Consider the following 17,754-nt stretch of genomic DNA (forward strand, 5'->3'; position numbering starts at 1 on the left):
CACAACCCTGACAAGACGAACAAAAGTGGTATTAGTATACAACGAAGAAAGGGATAGAGCCAAGGAAGTGGAGTGTACCTCTCCCAAGGTAGGAGGAGCAGCCGATGTTGTGATAATCGGCTTTTCCGTGGACTTGGCTAGGTTAGCCACTTGGTCAGCCACGATCGTCGAGGTGGCTAGGTCTAGCGTGGCGGACGGCATCAGTACCTCCTCGACGTCTCCGCTAGAGGTATCATTGATCTGCAAAAGGAAGTAATTAGCCGATCCAAGTGGCAATGGGTTAACATGAAATATAAACCAGGGAGATAATTACATTTGAGACCTCCTGGCTTGATGAAGAAGCTCGTGGGTCTTTGCGAGCCCTTTTGACGCATCGACGCTTCACGTGTGACCCTGTTTTGATCGGGGCTTGGGGAGCAGTAGGCTCGGGAGTCGACCTTTTCTTAGAAGCCGGCGCTGGCGAGGCCGTCTGGCTCTGTGTGGTGGACCTCTCGGAGTTGCCTGAGCTCGAATCCCTCTGGCTGGACTCTGCGTCCCCGCTGGAGTTCTCTTCGGTGGAAGTCTGTAGAAAGAAGTACAAGCATGTTGCAAAAGACTGGGGAGGCAGATAAATGTGGTCAAGGCACAAGTCAACTTACGTGCAAGCTTTCTTGGGCAGGAGCTTTGCGCTTCAGGGTCTTTCTGGCAGCCACTTTCCTCACTGCCGTCCTCGCCTGAGTTGAGGCTCGGGGGGCAACTGGCCTCGAAGATGCTTTACTCTTGGGAGCCGATTTCGGTGAAATCGGCTGACTCTGCATTATGACTTTCTTCAGGGGTGGCGAGCTCTGACAGAAGAGAACCACTGGGGCCGGAGGAAGGAATTCGAAGGGGGAACCATCGGCTTGCGTGGGCTCTGGGCCATCTTGTTGCTGCCAGGAGATAGAGTCAGGTTACAGACAATTACCATGAGCCATTGCAAGAAATTTATAAGTAATGGTACCTGGTCTGCAGGAACGTCATACTCGGCATCAAGTTGTCTCAGCAACGGTCCTAGAGCTCTTCTGAAGGCATGGGTCTTCCACATGGACCACCAAGTCTCGAAACCATCGGTAGTGGAGGTGAAACGGAGGTTGTGGGGAATTGGAACGGCCAGAGCATCAAAGAAGGTGTAGCACCTTTGGCCGGTGAGGATGTCAGGCAGTTCGGCTACGCTGGCGACAGGTGGTGTAGGAAGAAGTGTGGAGGCACCTGCCCGAGACCAAGCTGTCGGGCTACTACTACCGGTTGGTAAGACTCATAACCAGGCTTGATGATCCGGTTTGAGGTGCTCATGCCAACTGGGAGAAAGCAAGGACGAATCATGATAGAGTACAAATGCCGGGTGCTAGCGTCATCTGCAAAGTTATCCAATCGGAAGGAGACTGGGTTCTCAAAGTTCTCCGATTCAGTATAAGGAAAGAACAGGGGGTTGTCCAAGCCTTGGAAGAAAATCTTGAACCACCCTGCTGCTTCCTTAGGGATCAACCTGCTGCCTGGGAGACCATACAAAGCTTGGCCATAGCTGGTGCATCGGATCTCCTTTCCATTAGCATCTGGGAAGGTGCAGGTGGCCAAAGGTGGGAAGTCTGGGATCTGGTTACGAAAGTACAGCTGAGCCCATAACTGAATAAACCACCAGGGGCCTCCAGTTTTAACTGTCTTTTGAGAGAACAGTTTGACAGACATCAGTTGAAGAGATCGATAGACCTCTCCAAGAAACAGTTTGCCAAGACCAAGTTGGGTGCCTTTGGCAAGTTCGTAGGCCAGGGAAAGGTAATTCTTGGTTGGGGCGAGTGATGGGCCACAGAATATGAAGTGCTCCAACCAGAAGTTCAGAAAGGCTGTGTGCTCTCTCTCTGTCACAGGGCCTTTGGTTTTCATATAACGATTGAGGTAGGCACCCCAGCTGGTACACTCTTTTTTAGAGGAAAGGGTGAAAGGAACTTTCGGCAGCTTGAATGCAGAGGGGCTTGGGGATGCAATGTCTAGGCCTGTGATCATGGCCACATCCAGCAGAGTTGGTGTCATAGGGCCATGGCCAAACATGAAGCAGTTCAGTGCATCAGACCAGAAGTAGCCGATGGTTTTCAGAATATTTTCATTCTTTTCAAGGGGAGACAATGATAATGACAAGGCATCGGCTATCCCTATGGCTTCCCAGGTGGCATAGTGGGTTTTGGACACTCTATTGTACCATGCCACCCAACCCTCAGGAGGATTAGGCCAGGCTCGCAGGCAGTCGGCCCAGGAAGACATATCTAAGTTCTGGTTCACGAAGGGGATTCTGTTAGCCTCGCATGAAATTAAAAGAGCGGGACTCTCGGAAGAACGGGGACCGAGGCACATAGAATTTGCGAGGGAAGGATGTGGCAGAGGATGTCTGAAACCTAAAATTAATAACGGAACAGAACATTAATTCAGGTGTTTGCTCTTGATCCTAACGTTGATTCGAATGGCGGGAGGCGATTAAGGATTACCTTCAGACCGGAGACCATGGCGTTGGTATTGGATGATTCCGCCATTGGATGCGTTGTGGAGTTGGGGTGGTGCGGTCGAGATCTGAGATGCGGGTGGCCGTGAGTTGGAACTGCTCGGGCGGCGATTTGGGGATCTGAGTTTGCTTTCTCAGACGGAGGTCGCAGGTTACCGTTTGGAGGGGCAACTGGGTTGGCCTTGCTCGCGTTTTATGGTAGAGGCCGATGCGATGCCATCGGCTCTTTTTTAGGGAGGGTTGTTTAACTTTGACTATCGGCAAAAAATTGATTGGGAACACTTCTTCATTAATAAAAGGGGATTCTTACAATGAAGAGCCGATTGCTCAAGAACGGAGGAACAAAAGAAGAGCCGATTGCTCAGGAACTACTAATCCTACGCTACTAATCCTCGCTGGCTTCGTCGTCGGCATCGTAGCTGCCGTCGGCGCTGCTTCCGGGGAGTTCTTCGTCGCTGCTACCCCAGCCCTCGGCCGGAGCTTCTTCCTCCTCGTCATCATCATCGTCCTCGCTGTCCGCCCAAGCGCGGAAGCGCTTCACCGGCGGATACCCAATAGAGGAAGAGGAGTCATCCTCCTCCTCTTCCTCCTGCTCCTCCTCTTCTTCTTCTTCTTCTTCCTCCGCCTTGTCGGAAGAGGTGGGGTTCGCCCAGGAGTGGAGGTCGTCCTCGCTCTCGCTCTCCAGCTCCCCTTCGATGAGGAACTGGAGGTCGTCCTCCCCATCGGTTAGGGGCAGGTCACCATCTGACCTGACGAGGGCCTCGGGTGGGCCATCTGGCACAAAGTCGAAGTCCCACTCCTGCTCACTCGAGGAAGAAGATTGGAAAGAAAGGCCTGATGAGACGGAGGAAGAGGAAGACATTGCTACAGGGAAAGAGGGTTTTTTTGGTGCCGATAGCTAGAACAGAGGAGGGGGATGAAGAGGCGAATCGTTCGGCACGGTTAAATAAGGGGGAGCATAGTGGAAATTTAATGCCATTACAGTTTCCGAGGAAGTGATGCTAAAGCTATCAAATCTTGCAGAGAAGTTGAGAAGGCAAGGCATCATGATGAAGGTTACTGCGACGGTTACTCGCTGCCACGACATGACCCGACGAAGAAAAAGCAGAGTGATTTTGGAATTATCAATTCCAAAACCAGGGGGGCATGTGTTATCACCAGAATTTGACCGGATTAGAGGTGGGCCGCGATCAAGATTGGGCTTGAAGAATATACATGGAAGAAATACGTGAACCGGCCTTGTACACGAAGTTTGGGCAGTTTGCCCTTGTATGTGTAAATATAGTAGGATACGTGTCGGTTAGTTAGAGTTTGGCTCGTGCACGGTTGGGATTATTCCCACGTTAGAAAGTCCACGGACTATAAATATGTATCTAGGGTTATTGAGAAAAACAACAATCACGTTCATCACAAACCAATCTTGGCGCATCGCCGCCCCCTTGTTTCGAGGGTTTCTTCCGGGTAAGCATCATGCTGCCTAGATCGCATCTTGCGATCTAGGCAGTATACGTTTATTCGTTGTTCATGCGTTGCTCGTACTGAAGCCTTTTTGATGTGTTAGGGTTAGCATTGTTCTACCGTGCTACATGCTTCCGTCCATGCAACCCTTAGACGTCTAGCCGTCCTTACACCTTTCTTAGGTGTAAGGGCGGCACCTTGCTTGATCATTGTTTAGTAGATCCGATCCGTTATGATTGCCTCAAGGATTAGTTTAATATCTGCATAGTTAGGCCTTACAAACGGGTTAAATGATCCAGTAGCGCGCAGGGTGTAGTTTGCTAACCCTAGACAAGATGTTCCGGGGATCAACTTAACGTTGGTTTTTAGGCCTTGTCTAGGATCGGTTTATTATCACCGTGCGTGGTTGCCAGGCTCAATCACGAGTAGGATGTTCCGATTATGTGGTGAAAACCCTAAATCGTCGTAGGTCGTTTTAGCTTAATATTGATCAAGCAGGACCACCATGCAATCGTAAACCCTATACAAGTCATGGGTGGATCGGCTCCTTGAGCCGATTCACGGGACAACCTGAGAGCCGATCGAGGCTCGTATTTAATGTTTACGTGTATGCCATGCAGGAAACTTAGCGAAACAAATCCATCACCTTCCTGATCAGGTATAGATCAGGTGGCACGCCCTTGCACCAGCATCGGGACGTGTGTACCAGGAGCTTTACGGGCCGTCGCTCGGAGGGACCAGGGCCAGCCGCAGCCCTAGGTTGTTCCCGGCTCTTCGTGTTGCCAGCCGTAGCTCGCCGGTGGGTTTCGGACGCCAACAGGAAGGCTCAAGTTTGCAAGGGGGAAACTGAGGGCATCTCCAGCGGCGCGACGCAAACGGACGCTGAGCGACCGTTTGTGTCCGCCGTGATCGGAAATGCGTCTGGGGCATGCTCCAACGGGGCACGCAAAGTAACCGGGCCGTCCACGGAGACGCAAACCTGGCCCAAATATGCTCCAGGTTTGCGTCTCCACGGTCGCGCCGAGTGTCCGCCGAAAAAGACGTAGGACCCGCGCGTCTGTGGCAGGGAGGCCGATATTATTCCCGCCACTTGCCATTCCTCGCGCGAAATACCAAACTAGACCGCCGCGAGCAGTCCAGAAGCGATGGACGTCCTCGCCGCCGCAACCACTGCCATGGATGCGGCGCAAACCCTCACACCCACCGCCGCCCCACACTCCCCCGTAGCCACGACCATAGCCACAATGGAAGCTGCAGCTCCAGCGGAAGCAAAGCGGGCCGCCACCGGCGGCGGCTGGGAGGCAAAGCCGAAGGCGGCAAAGAAGGTGCTCTCCTCGGAGGATAAAATCATCGAGGTCGCGAAGCGTCGCGGCCGGCGCAAGAACCAGAAGATGAAGACTGCCGCGGCCGCCAACCAGCAGGCCTGGCAGATGCAGATCAAAGCTAGCGTCGCGCAAGTAGCCCTCCATCCGACCTTAGCGGAGGGCTACATGCTCGTCAAGAGAGAGGGGATCGCCGACGTCGCTCCTCCGGCCTCGTCGGTGAGCTCGGTAAGTTCCCAGCTGCGTCCTGGAATTCCAGCTCCCTTGCAGGGCCACCCGACGTCGCGGTTCGCCTCCGGCCTGCCGCCCGTGAAGTTGACCGGGGCGGCGGAGCAGTTCAACGGGGTGGCGGTTCCCGACCTCAACCGGGCGCCTAGAAGCGGTGATTCCTGCCCGGACGCGACACAGAAGACGCGCCAGGTGCCGGAGGAGAGCATGCCACAGCCCCGCATCCTGTTCGACGAAATGGCGTTGCCTGCCCCGACGATGGACGACCCGTTACGTGAGCTCTGTCAGTGTGTGCGACTGCCGTGTATCATGCGTCTGATGGCCGTCCAGCCCTTCCACCTCGTCCTCGAGGCCATAAGGCTACCAAGGCCGGCCATTGCGTTCACCCAGAGCATGGAGAAGATAATGGTCGGGAATCTTGCCGCCTTGGCTGCTAGGGACGAGAAGAGGCGTCTGAAAAAAGAGGCCGCAACTGCCATCTACCACAACCTCGCGAAGGAGGTCATTGAGGTCCAAAGGCTGGATGTCGAGGCCAAAAAGGTAGACGCCGAGGCCAAATTGCGTGTAGAAGACACAAGGATCATGCTTGCCGACTTGAGTGGCATCGACGACGACACCAGGGCATGGTTCATGAAGAGGCGTGCCGAAATCTGCGCGCGAGACACCTGATCGCCATCGCCATGCGCCCAACACCTTGGCCTCCTTTTGGATTTTTTTACTACTGTTTAGACCTTGTTGCGCCAAAGCAGATTATTTTACTATTAAGTTTACAACTTTTATGATCTCTTTCCGAACCAAACATGAATCTTTCGATTCATTTGGCTATCACACTCCTTTTTTTTCTTTTTTCTTTTTTACTTTTGCTATAGCTATTTTCATATCCTTTTTTTTTAAGTAATGAGTGTTTATTTATGGATTGCCAATTTCAAGTATTGCTCCTATTGGTCGAATCTCATCAAGAACTCTTTGTGCTTTGAAAACAGACATATTTATACGTTTTTGTGCTTTGAAAATTTGCTCAAACTTAAGTAAACGATCGGTTGGAACTTTCCTTGTGAGTTTCCTTATCCCACTTTTCTTCTTCTTTATCCTAGGGATATACTATACTAGTTTGAAACTTGTCATAAAAAAGGTTATTCCTCGCCTATCTTTCCGTGGTCCCTTGGTTCGATCCGGTCTTTGCCAAGTTGTGTACTCCCGCATGCGGGTAAATCTCTGACCACCTTTTGCTCCACTTTGCGCCCTACCTTGTACAAAGTGTGATGAATATATTGCAGACCTCAATTTGCGGCTGTAATTTCGTGCAAAGTTGATGCTAGTTCATCTTTTTTGAAATCTCCTGCGCCGAAAATGCGTCGCCCCGCTAGAGCCAGTCACAGACGCAAACGGACGCGTGTCCATTTCCACGTCCGACAGACGACGGAAACGAACGCTCGCAGACATTTTAGGTGTTCAAAATGCGTCGCGTCGCGGGACATGCCCTGAATCAAAACCCGAGGGCAAACCCGAGCAAAACGCAGGCGCCTCCACAGTTCAGCATTGATCGTCTGAGGCGAAATGTGATATCGATGAGGCCGGGGAGGCAGGTCCAGGCCCGCCTGGATCTCGCCGTGCCCCACTCCTGGTTCCCACTAGATCCTCGCTCGCATCGGGCCCCGACCGCGCCACGGCACCACCACAGGGACCCCCGCGCGCCCTTCTTCTCCTCTCACATATAGTACAAGCCTCTCATCTCGCCCGACGTCCGCTGTCTCGCCTCTCGCTTCTCCTCCCGTCCCGTCCCTCTCCAGTCTCCCGTTCCATCGATCCACAGTTCTCGTGGGAGCCCAAGGATCGGTCCGGACAGGGACGTTGCCGGCCGGCCGAGGCAGCAATCACCAAACAGCCACAGCAGAGCACGGCGGCACCTGCCAGCGGCATGCACTAGCGAGCTTGGTCCTGCACTCCTGCGACTCCTTCTCCCAGCGCCAGACGAGAGTACGTCTCGAGCTCGCCAGGGAGCTTGCCATGGACCTGAGGGCGCTGTACATGTACGCCGCCGTGCCGGCGCTGCTCCTCTGCTCGGCCGCGACCTTCATCCAGAGCCCCACCGACGTGTTCGGGCCCGTGGACCTCCTCGAGCCCACCCCGTCCTCCGCGCGCGACTTCGGCGCCGTCGTCTCGGACCCGCCCTTCGCGATCATGCGGCCGGGCTCCGCCGCCGACGTCGCGCTCCTCCTGCGCACGCTGTCGTCGTCGGCGAAGCCGCGGGCTCCGAGGGCGGCCGTGGCGGCGCGCGGCGCCGGACACTCGCTCCAGGGCCAGGCGCAGGCGCGCGGCGGCATTGTGGTGGAGACGCGCTCCCTGCCGCGCGCCGTGGTTGTCGTGGCGGCAGACGTGAGCGGCGGCGACGCGTACGCGGACGTGGGCGCCGGCGTGCTCTGGGTGGAGGTGCTGGAGGAGTGCCTCAAGGCCGGCATGGCGCCGCCGTCCTGGACGGACTACCTGTACCTCACCGTGGGCGGGACGCTGTCCAATGCCGGCATCAGCGGCCAGGCCTTCAAGCATGGCCCGCAGATCACCAACGTCCTGCAGCTCGAGGTTGTCACAGGTACACGCACTGAACGGCCACATGCAACTTAGTTATTCGTCTTTCTCTTAACGTTCTGTAAGAAACGTAAGAAGAAAGCACAGTCCTGTAAATTTAGCAGCAATCCACCGTCTTTTCTTCATGATATTGATGTGTTGGCTGCAGGAAATGGGGAGATCGTGACATGCTCGCCCACCGAGAGCCAGGACCTCTTCTTCGCAGTTCTTGGCGGCCTTGGCCAGTTCGGTATCATCACCAGGGCAAGAATTCGACTCCAACATGCTCCTCCAAAGGTACAGTACAATGGTACATACAAGCCCAACTGGAAAAGAAATTGATCCGAAAACACAAGCTCTTCTTAACCAATCTGTCTGATCATAGGTGCGATGGGTGCGGGCCTTCTACGACAGCTTCGAAACATTCACCAAGGACCAAGAGCTTCTCATCTCAATGCCGGAGCGGCTGGACTACGTGGAGGGGTTTATGGTTCTGAACGAGCACTCCATTCAGAGCTCATCCATCGCCTTCCCTGCTCACATCGATTTCAGCCCAGACTTCGGCTCCGACGGCAGCAAGAAGAAGGTCTACTACTGCATAGAGTTTGCAGTTCACGACTTCCAGCAGGACGACGGCTACACTGTCGACCATGTCAGTCTCCTAATCCAACACACAGTTTTCAGTATTGCGATCGCAAGTTAACATTCCAACAGCAACTGAAAAGGACAGCCGGATACTGAAACCTTGTGGTCTTAAAAAAAACTCTGCAGTTTGTGGAGCTGGTCTCAGGGGAGATGAGCTACATCAGGCCCCACATGTACAGCGCGGAGGTGTCCTACTTCGACTTCCTCAACAGGGTGAGGATGGAGGAGGAGAGCCTGAGGATGCAGGGCCTCTGGGACGTGCCCCACCCCTGGCTCAACATGTTCGTGCCCAGGCATGCCGTCGCTCGGCTCAAGGACCTGCTCATGGACACCGTCTTGGCTGGGCACTTCGACGGGGCGATCCTCGTCTACCCCCTCCTCGCGGACAAGTATGTACAAAGCATATCATGTCTAACTCACTCCTGCTTTTTTTCGAAACGGAGGCAAAAGCTTTGCCTCATTCATTTATTAAGCAGAAGGTGCCCGATTTTTAGGAGAAAACCGAGCAAAAACCAACAACAACTGTGCCATAGCACACCCAAACCACACACACCGCCACAAGGGCATACCCAGCCACCCTGGCTACCCACAAAAGCTAAGAAGCTCAAGCCGGCCTATGCCAAACAGATGGCTCTTCGGAGAGAGACCGGAAGCTCCGCTTCTGACGACGAGCCTCGGAGAGGAGATGCGCAAGACAAGCGCCGAATAGGACCTTCACCGGACCGCCCCTCGCAGGTCATCATACACCGCCCGAGGGTGGCTTCGACTTCACAGAAGAGACCACCACGAAGACATTATTAGATCACGACATGCTTAGCCATCAGTAAAGCAGCCGGTGGTAGCGAAAGGCTTTCACTAATTAATATAAACTCACATCAACGACAGAAAATCTAGTCGATGATGTGGCGAGATCAGCTTTTGACGCACATAATTAGGGCGGCTTAGCAAATTGCACATCAAATCAGAGTGGTGTTTACCTTTTTTGTCATCCTTTCTTGCTCTACTTGGGGTCGTAGCTATCCTCTCCAGAAATGGGTTTGCCAACCTGACGCCCGGCATGTTTGGCCTAATTGTGACAACTCACATCTCGCAACAGTGGCCGATAGATGCAAGCCTTGTAGCGGTCGCCTCTTGCCCTCCTTTCCCGGCACCAGACCATGCTCTTCGGAGTGAAACTAGTAGCTAGGCTCCCCTTTTCCTCCTGCAAAGCTGTAGTAGCCGGTCTCCTCTACCTTTGTACAGAAGTTCACTGTCCAGTGTCCACCAGCTTGTGTTACTCTGTTCTGGTTATCTATGTTGGAGATGACCAGACGGGCAGACGGCCCCTCGAGAAAATCAGTGCTATCTGTTTCAAAACAATTACACTAGGGTAGTAGCCAGAAAGAGTTGTTAATCTATGCCTGTAATCAGAGGCAACGTAGTAGTACTATTTAATTTCTGTTGCATGACCTCTTTTGCGGCTGTAGCAGAGCAATGCAGCACTGTGATACGATACGATACTACAGTATCTTCAAGTACTCCTATTCTTGCAACAAGTTGCAGCTTTGGCGTTGGTGTCTACTACAGTAGTTGGCTACTGCATCTCTGGTTCCACCAACAGCGTACCTACGGCGGCTATGGTCTGCAGCTTGTCCCCTTTACCGGCCATGGTCCAAGTCTCTCCTTCACGCCTTGGCATTGCTGTCTTCCCCACCGTGTACAGTTACTTTAGATCTTCTGCTAAATAAAGTTACTAGCACAGGCATGATACCAATCACTCATGTGAGCACTTCTCCTGTAGCTCGGCTATGTCCATCTGTCATATGGTCGCTTGAAACGTACTACCTCTGCTCGTGACGCCCACAGCTTCAGATTTTTCAGATCGGGGATGTGGCGATGTGCCCTGTCAGCGGTGGATGTCTGCACGGCGCAACCTTTGTGTTTATCAACTAGGTTCGCCGCACCCAGAAACTGTCTGACCTGACATGATCCGAGTGAGAAAGAGAGGTGTTCTGCTTTTCCCCGACAGCAAATCTACAGTGTCCCAGATGGGGCCTCCGCTACCCTGCGCCAGTAGATTTTACTTGCCATTTCGGGAGGCGTTTCATATTCTATTTCCATCCAGCGTAGTAACTGACCGCAGGCACTTCCTTCCAATGTCTCACAACTCATGAACAAGAATCTACTCCCTCTGATTCATATACTACTACTTTCTGAGAGAGAGATCGTTAGCGCCATTGAACTCATCATCTGGTGATACTTGTATAAAAATGCTAACTTGGCGCAATCTGAATTTCTGAACCTACTAACCTTTTGAGGAATTTTCAGGTGGAACAAGAACACGTCGGCGGTCCTCCCGTCGACGCCGGACGGGGTGATGTACGTCTTCAGCGTGCTCCGCTCCGCCGACCCGTCGCGGTGCGGCCGCCGCTGCGTGGAGGGGATCTTGGAGCAGCACCGCCGGGTCGCCGACGAGGCGTGCCGGGCCGGCGGCGGCGGCATCGGCGCCAAGATGTACCTCGCCCGGCAGCCCTCGCAGGCGCACTGGCGGGACCATTTCGGGCCCGGCTGGGACCGGTTCGTGGCCCGCAAGGCCCGCTACGACCCGGTGCGCGTGCTTGGGCCGGGCCAGGGCATTTTTCCGTGGACGGATTCTGCGACCTCGATGTGGCGATGATACGGGTGGCCCAGCACGATCGCTTGATCTTTGTGCTCCGTAGAGATAGCTGAGGACGTAGGCTCGTCGATGTTCGTAGCTCAATCGAAAATTTTCAGGCTGGTTAAATTGGTAGGTGCCTTTAGCTAGGGAGGCAGTTCGTTGCTAGTACTTTTTTTTTTGGACAATGCTGAGCGTCCCCCGGGGGATCAAATCCCCGATCCCCGGGTCCGCAGCCGTCCGATGCATCGGGTACTAACCGTTAGATATTTTCTTTCATCTCTTTCCTCCTAACATCGGCTCTTTCCCGTCTTCCCCCCGCACCCGCAATCCAGAGGACAAAAAAAAAACCTTAGGCATCATCCTCCGCATGGCTTTGCAAATCAACCATCTCGCCGACGGAGCTCTGCCGTGAGCCGCGACCGCCACCGAGAGCGGCGAAGCTCGTAGAAACCAATCTCCTTGCAGCAACGGCCGCGCGGCCTGCAGCAGCACACAACCAATCTGCAGCGACGACGGCGACGACTTGAAGCAGCACAAACGGCGCTTCATAGTAGTGAGCGACGGTGGTGCATGGCTTGTAGCAGCGCCAGTGGCCGTTCGTAGCAAGGTCGGAGGCCGTACGTAGCAGGGGCTGAGGCCTTTGGTAGCAACGGCGGCGGCCGTTCAGAGCTGCACCGGAGACCGTTGGAAGCAGCGGTGTCGGCCATCGGAGCAACAACGGAGGCCGCTGGTAGCAGCGGCGGAAGCCTTTGGAGCAGCACCGGCGGCCGTTGGTACTTGGTAGCAGCCACGAAGGTCGTTTGTAGCAGGGCCGGAGGCCGTTGGTAGCAACGGCGGCGGTCGTTTGGAGCAGCGGCGTCGGCCGTACAGAGCAGCACCGGAGGCCGCTGGTAGCAGGGCCGGCGGCCGTTTGGAGCAGCGGCGTCGGCCGTACAGAGCAGAACCGGAGGCCGCTGATAGCAGGGCCGGCGGCCGCTGGTAGCCGCATCGCCATCTGGTTAGCAGCACCATAGGTTGTTAGTAGCAGCGGCGGCGGCCGTTTGGAGCAGCAACGGCGACCGCTTGTAGCTGATGCGAACGACGTTTGCAGCAAGTGGAGGGGCGGCTTGGAGCAGGAGGCGACGATGGCGAGCGGTGTTGGATGGCTGGTAACTGTCGTATCCCTGACAGGAACGCCGCCATGCCTTAGCTGCGGCGCTGTCCTGCCGACAGCAGCTCGGCGCCGGTAGGGGAAGGAGGCGAAAGAGAGAAAGGGAGCTAAAGGAGGGCTTGGGCTGCGGTGCCTGGAACGGGGGAAACGTCGGAGGTGGCATGGCGGCACGGGTAATTGACGGCGACACAGCGGGAGCTCCGTCTCCCTTTTCCAAGGAAGACGACGATGAATTTGGGGATAAAACCGTATAAGATACGTGTGGCTGGGAGGAGGATTAGGATGTCGGTGCATGGGGCCCACCATGTGCGAGCGTTGAGCGCGTGCGTGGCACTACCCGGACGATAATCGTCGTGATCCCCCGGGTGATCGCCAGCATTTTCCTTTTTTTTTTGCGTTATTTTGAGATGGTAAGTGGGGACGCCATCTTGTTTGACAAGAAAGCAGAGTATCCCATCTAGCCTTGTGACATTGTTCTCTCATCTTGGCTAGTTGTGCATGTGTTAGCATGAAAGTTTTGCTGATTTGGTGAAAGCCTCCGCGCAATTCAGGAGTGGTGGAAGTTATTTTTTCGTGTGTGCAATCTTGCCAATGCGAGCTGGCCGATTTGCATTTATTGATTTTGAGCATAAATAGTATAGTACAAGAGGTTTGTTCAAACAAGAAAAGATAAGCTACTGAAGCAAAACTTTACATCACATAAAAGCCTGTAGCCAAGTTTGATATCCGTGGTAAGATTTTCTTGCAGCTCTGAACTTTAGCCATCACATCCTCATTGCAGATGGCTATGCATATGTGAAAACTAGGTTTTTTATGTTCAAAGACGAAAGACTTCTGGTTTTCTAGAGAGGGACAAGACACTAACAGTACTAATTGAATGCTCGTGCATTGCCACGGCTTACCTTTTGTTGTTTCATCGAGATCACCAAATCTAGCCCGGTGGCAAAAACAATAAATGGACCAACCATGACATATGTATTTCCAACAAATTTCAGCAATTGCAAAGCACACCTGGATAATCAGGAAGAAGAAGAAAAATCTCATTTGAATCTGGTATTCAATCCAATCCATCATGAAGAAGAAGCCTGAAGAAAACCATGAATTTCTTCGGAGGGCAGAAATCCCATAGACATTTAAAAACCAAATGAGGTTCAGATCCTTCATTGAAAAATGTAGACTTGGCCAACTAAAATCTTGCTTCCCCAATGAAAATGCCAGATCCCTGGCTCCCCGGAAGTGGGGATCTGCATGATCTCCACGATACTCTGTTCTAGAATATGAAATTCATCAAATACTTATGCAGTTTAAGGGAAAGTGGAAAAGACATGACTTTTTGCTACAAAAAGAAAAAAAGGAGATCATGCATGAGAGTGTGGACACATACGTATGGGTAAAACCCATCTCTAAACCACCGATCCGAAAAGAGAGCCAAGGGAATAAGGAGACTGATGACTACCGCTGGCCATCTCGATCGGGAGGATAGTTCCAGTGGCGTTCCTGTTGTTTCCATCGACATGCTACTCTTTTCATTGTCAAAGGCTCAAAGCAATGGCTTACTACATGCCCGCATCAAGCACCCGTTTCCCCACTAATGGCATTCACCGTTTCCGGTTAGTGCTCGATCCTATACTTTGAAGGTGTTCTAATTATGAGATTATATCATAATTTTCATTAGCAGAAGGCGCTAATTAGTCTAAGAGTGGTATCAAAGCAAGTGTACTTTCTATCAAAACCCTAATTAGGCCAATAGTTTTATGTATATTATGTATGTCATTGGCCTATTTCTCTTGATGATCATACATTTGCCCCATTCTTTCCGTTATGTGTTAATTTTTGATTAGGAGGATAATGTTCCGTTAGCACTTAATGATCATGTTTGAATTTCAGTTAGCACTCTGTGATTCTTTAAGGTCTTATCCAAATTGATGATCATGTTTAATTCCTACAAGTTTCTGTTTGCGCAAATGTTCATGATCACATGATTAAGCCCTAAAGTCAAGTGTTAGGTTAAAATGCCCCGTGAAAGCAAAGATTTTCTAGAGGTTTACACACACAGCATGGCTAGGCTAGGTTAGATGCTTTCTTGCTGGCCAGGTGAATGACTTGATCAACCATCTCCCCTTCCTTTGCCTTCGACGATTGTGTGTGCTCATATCGGGGAATTAGGCATCTTTTTCCCGTCTCCTGCACTAGTTGCAACGTCACCGGAGCTTCGCCGCTGACCCGAGATTAGGACTTTCATGGGAGAGGGGGTTGCGTGGAGCAAAAATTTCCGGCTTGTTTTTGGAAATTCACTTTGTATTTCTGATAGGCTAACGTAGATTGGGCTCAATCTTCTGGACCCATGCCCGTTCCAATATATGGTAATTTTGCTCTCACTTTAAAATATATTTTTCTGACAATACGAGATGCATCTACCTATGAGAAAATTGTGTATTGGTTCATTGTAGATGCACCTATTAGGAAAACTGTATCCTAAATCCATTACAAAATGTTTAAAAAATTCAAAAAAAAATCCGTAGTGTATATTCGGACATCCTATGTTATCTCACAAAAGTTCTCCAGGAAAAAAACATTTTATGTCGGCAATGTAGAAATACAAATAATATCTCGTGAAAGTTTACTTTGGAACACCGAAAATTGTCTTTTTGAATAGGCTAAAAAATAAATTTGTATTTTTTCACAAAATTTGTGTGCGAGCATATTTTTCAGACGGTAGGTACATCTAGGTATGAGCAAAATGGATTTCCGGAATAAAAAGTGCTACACTACTCTTGGTCCGGACTTTTCAAAGTTCAGACACTTGTTGGTTGCCACGAAGCCGAGGAATGACACTAGAGTAAGAAATTTCAGGAGTTCTTTGTTGACTTTTTGCATACTACTCCCTCCGTTCTGAAATAGTCTACATTCTAGCTCCAAATTTTGTTCTGAAATACTCTACATTCTAGGTTTTAGTCAACAACAACACTAAAAACGAAGTGGTTTTGCTCTCTTTATTGGTTGTTGTTATTTTCAATGTAGCTTTGATTGGTTGTTCACATATCTAAGTAGTACTAATAAATGCAGTACTAATTTGTCTTATTTTTTGTAAAATGTAGACTAAATCAGAACGGAGGGAGTATGTTGCAAGAACAATCCGGTGCAAAGAAAATTATTCTCAATTCAATAGGTAATAGATTTTTCAAACAGAAGACTGAATCAATTTCTCCAAATTGTTGTACGACGATCCTCCCTTCTCCAAAGCAGAGTTTGCTTTCACCTTGAGCTCCAGAGCCTTCCTCCTTATGCCCTCTCCTTCATCACCTTCATCCATCAGCCTCTCCAGAGCGCTCTTCACTTGTTCCGCTTCGACTTCCGCCTTCGCCACGTCGGTGCCAAGTTTACCAGCGGTCAAGACGTTCTCCGTCGGCTTCGTCACGCCGACGGACACCCCGATGCCGAGCACGTCCACGATCAGCTTCTCGTTGACGAATTGCTCGGCGAACAGAGGCCAGGTGACCATGGGCACGCCCGCGGCGACGCTCTCCAGAGTCGATCCCCACCCGCAGTGCGTCATGAACCCGCCCACCGCCGGGTGCGCGAGCACGGCCACCTGCGGTGCCCACCCACGCACTACAAGGCACTTGCTGTCCGCGACGCCGTCGGCGTCGGTGTTGTCACGCAACCACTCCTTGACATCGTGGGGCAACGATTCGGCGCCTTTGATAACCCACATGACAGGCCATGGGCACGAGACGAGAGCCATGCCGAGCTGCATGAGCTGCGCGGGCGGCATGCACCCGGCGCTGCCGAAGCTCACGTACACCACGGACTTGGCCTTCTTGCCGTCCAGCCACGCCATGCACCGCCTCGCGTCGTCGCCCTGCGGGTCGAGAGCAGGCGCGCAGCACAGAGAGACCGGCCCCACGGCGAGGACTTCCTTGCCTGCGGCCGCTGCGAGAAGCGCCGCGGAGCCGTGCTCCAGCTCGTCGAAGCTGTTCACCACGACGCCGTCCACGGCCAGGTCGAACTCCCGGACTTCTTGCATCAGCCCGCTCCCTATGGAAGTGGACGGCAGGAAATGGGGAGGCAGCTGCCTGCCGAGGATCTTGCAGTCGAACGGCTGCTGCAGCACCGAGATGTTCACGAGCTCCTCTGCGGACGCGATCGCCTCGTGCCGCCCTTGCCTGTAGAGGTGATCGATGCACAGCAAGGCGAACGCGCCGAAGCCGTGGAAGATGTAGCATGGCACGCCGAGCTCACGCGCCATGGGCAGCGTCCACGTGTTGCACATCCCGGTGACGACGCAGCTCGGTCGGCGTGGGGCGTCCCGGCTGCAGTACTGCGCCACCGCCTCGCCGAACTTCTTGTTGGCCTTGAAGAAGCCAGGCACCATGGCGGGGGATGGGATCAGGTCCAGCCTCTCGCACCCGTCCGGCAGGCCTGCTTCGGCGGTCGGGAAGGGAATCGCGGTGACCGCGATCACCGCGCCGAGCGGCGTGACGCGGTCTACACGGCTCTGGACGAGCGACGCGTTGGCGGGCGTCGTGATGATGGCGACCGACGCTCCATGTGAGGCGAGGAGGCAGCCGATGTCCGTCAAGGGGGCGATGTGGCTGATGCTTCCGATCCATGGGACGAGCACAAAGTGAGGCCTTGCTGTGGAGGTATCCATTTCTGGGTATCTTCTGCTGCTCTATGGGGGCAAGGAATTCGACAATAGCTGGTTACTATTAGCTTAGTTGGTCGTGTGTTTGCGGAAGTGCTTGCTAGGCTGTTGTCGATATTATATACGCAAGTTCCATGGTGGGCGGGCAAGATATGAGCTAGCTGTGTCGACGTATTGGGTGCACATGCGTATGAACTACTCCAGCGGTGTTCTTGCTCCACCATCATTCCATCAAAGATTGAACGCGGAGGGATGGGATGGGAGAGGTGGTCAGCGCTTCATCAAAGTAAAGACATGAACATTCCAGGTAGCGGCGAAGACGGCTCATTGCTGCAACATTAAAAAAAAGTAGAATCAATTGCTGATTAGATATAATTGTTATGTTACCTACAGTCAGCTTAATAGCTGACATGTATAACACGGTATGCTATAAGGGGCTATTAGCATATTCACATGAAAAGCAAGGGGGGTATATCACATTTGCCCAAAAGTATTCGAAATTTTGTTAAAAAAGACCACCTGCCCCAATTCATTGACAAAAAGGACCACCTCTGAAGCAAATTGACAAAAAAGACCCCCTTTGGGGTGGCG

At 52.5% G+C, this 17,754-nt stretch overlaps 2 protein-coding genes across 2 annotated transcripts; one reads left to right on the plus strand and one right to left on the minus strand.

The window, feature by feature from the left end:
• Positions 1-7,243: 7,243 nt before the first annotated feature.
• Positions 7,244-11,536, plus strand: LOC127335639 (cytokinin dehydrogenase 8). The gene is made up of 5 exons (XM_051362363.2): positions 7,244-8,107; positions 8,252-8,379; positions 8,468-8,734; positions 8,854-9,116; positions 11,035-11,536. Exons 1-5 carry the CDS (start codon positions 7,525-7,527, stop codon positions 11,381-11,383), a joined length of 1,590 nt encoding a protein of 529 aa, XP_051218323.1. The 5' UTR covers positions 7,244-7,524; the 3' UTR covers positions 11,384-11,536.
• Positions 11,537-15,293: 3,757 nt separating this feature from the next.
• Positions 15,294-17,357, minus strand: LOC127335641 (UDP-glycosyltransferase 73C6). The gene has a single exon (XM_051362364.2). It carries the CDS (start codon positions 17,167-17,169, stop codon positions 15,697-15,699), a length of 1,473 nt encoding a protein of 490 aa, XP_051218324.1. The 5' UTR covers positions 17,170-17,357; the 3' UTR covers positions 15,294-15,696.
• Between the last annotated feature and the right edge of the window lie 397 nt (positions 17,358-17,754).

This window comes from Lolium perenne, chromosome 2 (genome assembly GCF_019359855.2).
Source record: "Lolium perenne isolate Kyuss_39 chromosome 2, Kyuss_2.0, whole genome shotgun sequence".
Classification (NCBI taxonomy): Eukaryota; Viridiplantae; Streptophyta; class Magnoliopsida; order Poales; family Poaceae; genus Lolium; species Lolium perenne.

What these genes read in the sequence shown, in the direction of transcription:
- LOC127335639 (XM_051362363.2), top strand. Translation starts at nt 7,525, where the DNA reads ATGGACCTGAGGGCGCTGTACATGTACGCCGCCGTGCCGGCGCTGCTC. An exon ending in TCCAACATGCTCCTCCAAAG is followed by an intron (nt 8,380 to 8,467) that starts GTACAGTACAAT and finishes GTCTGATCATAG; the next exon opens with GTGCGATGGGTGCGGGCCTT. An exon ending in TACCCCCTCCTCGCGGACAA is followed by an intron (nt 9,117 to 11,034) that starts GTATGTACAAAG and finishes AGGAATTTTCAG; the next exon opens with GTGGAACAAGAACACGTCGG.
- LOC127335641 (XM_051362364.2), bottom strand. Translation starts at nt 17,169, where the DNA reads ATGGATACCTCCACAGCAAGGCCTCACTTTGTGCTCGTCCCATGGATC.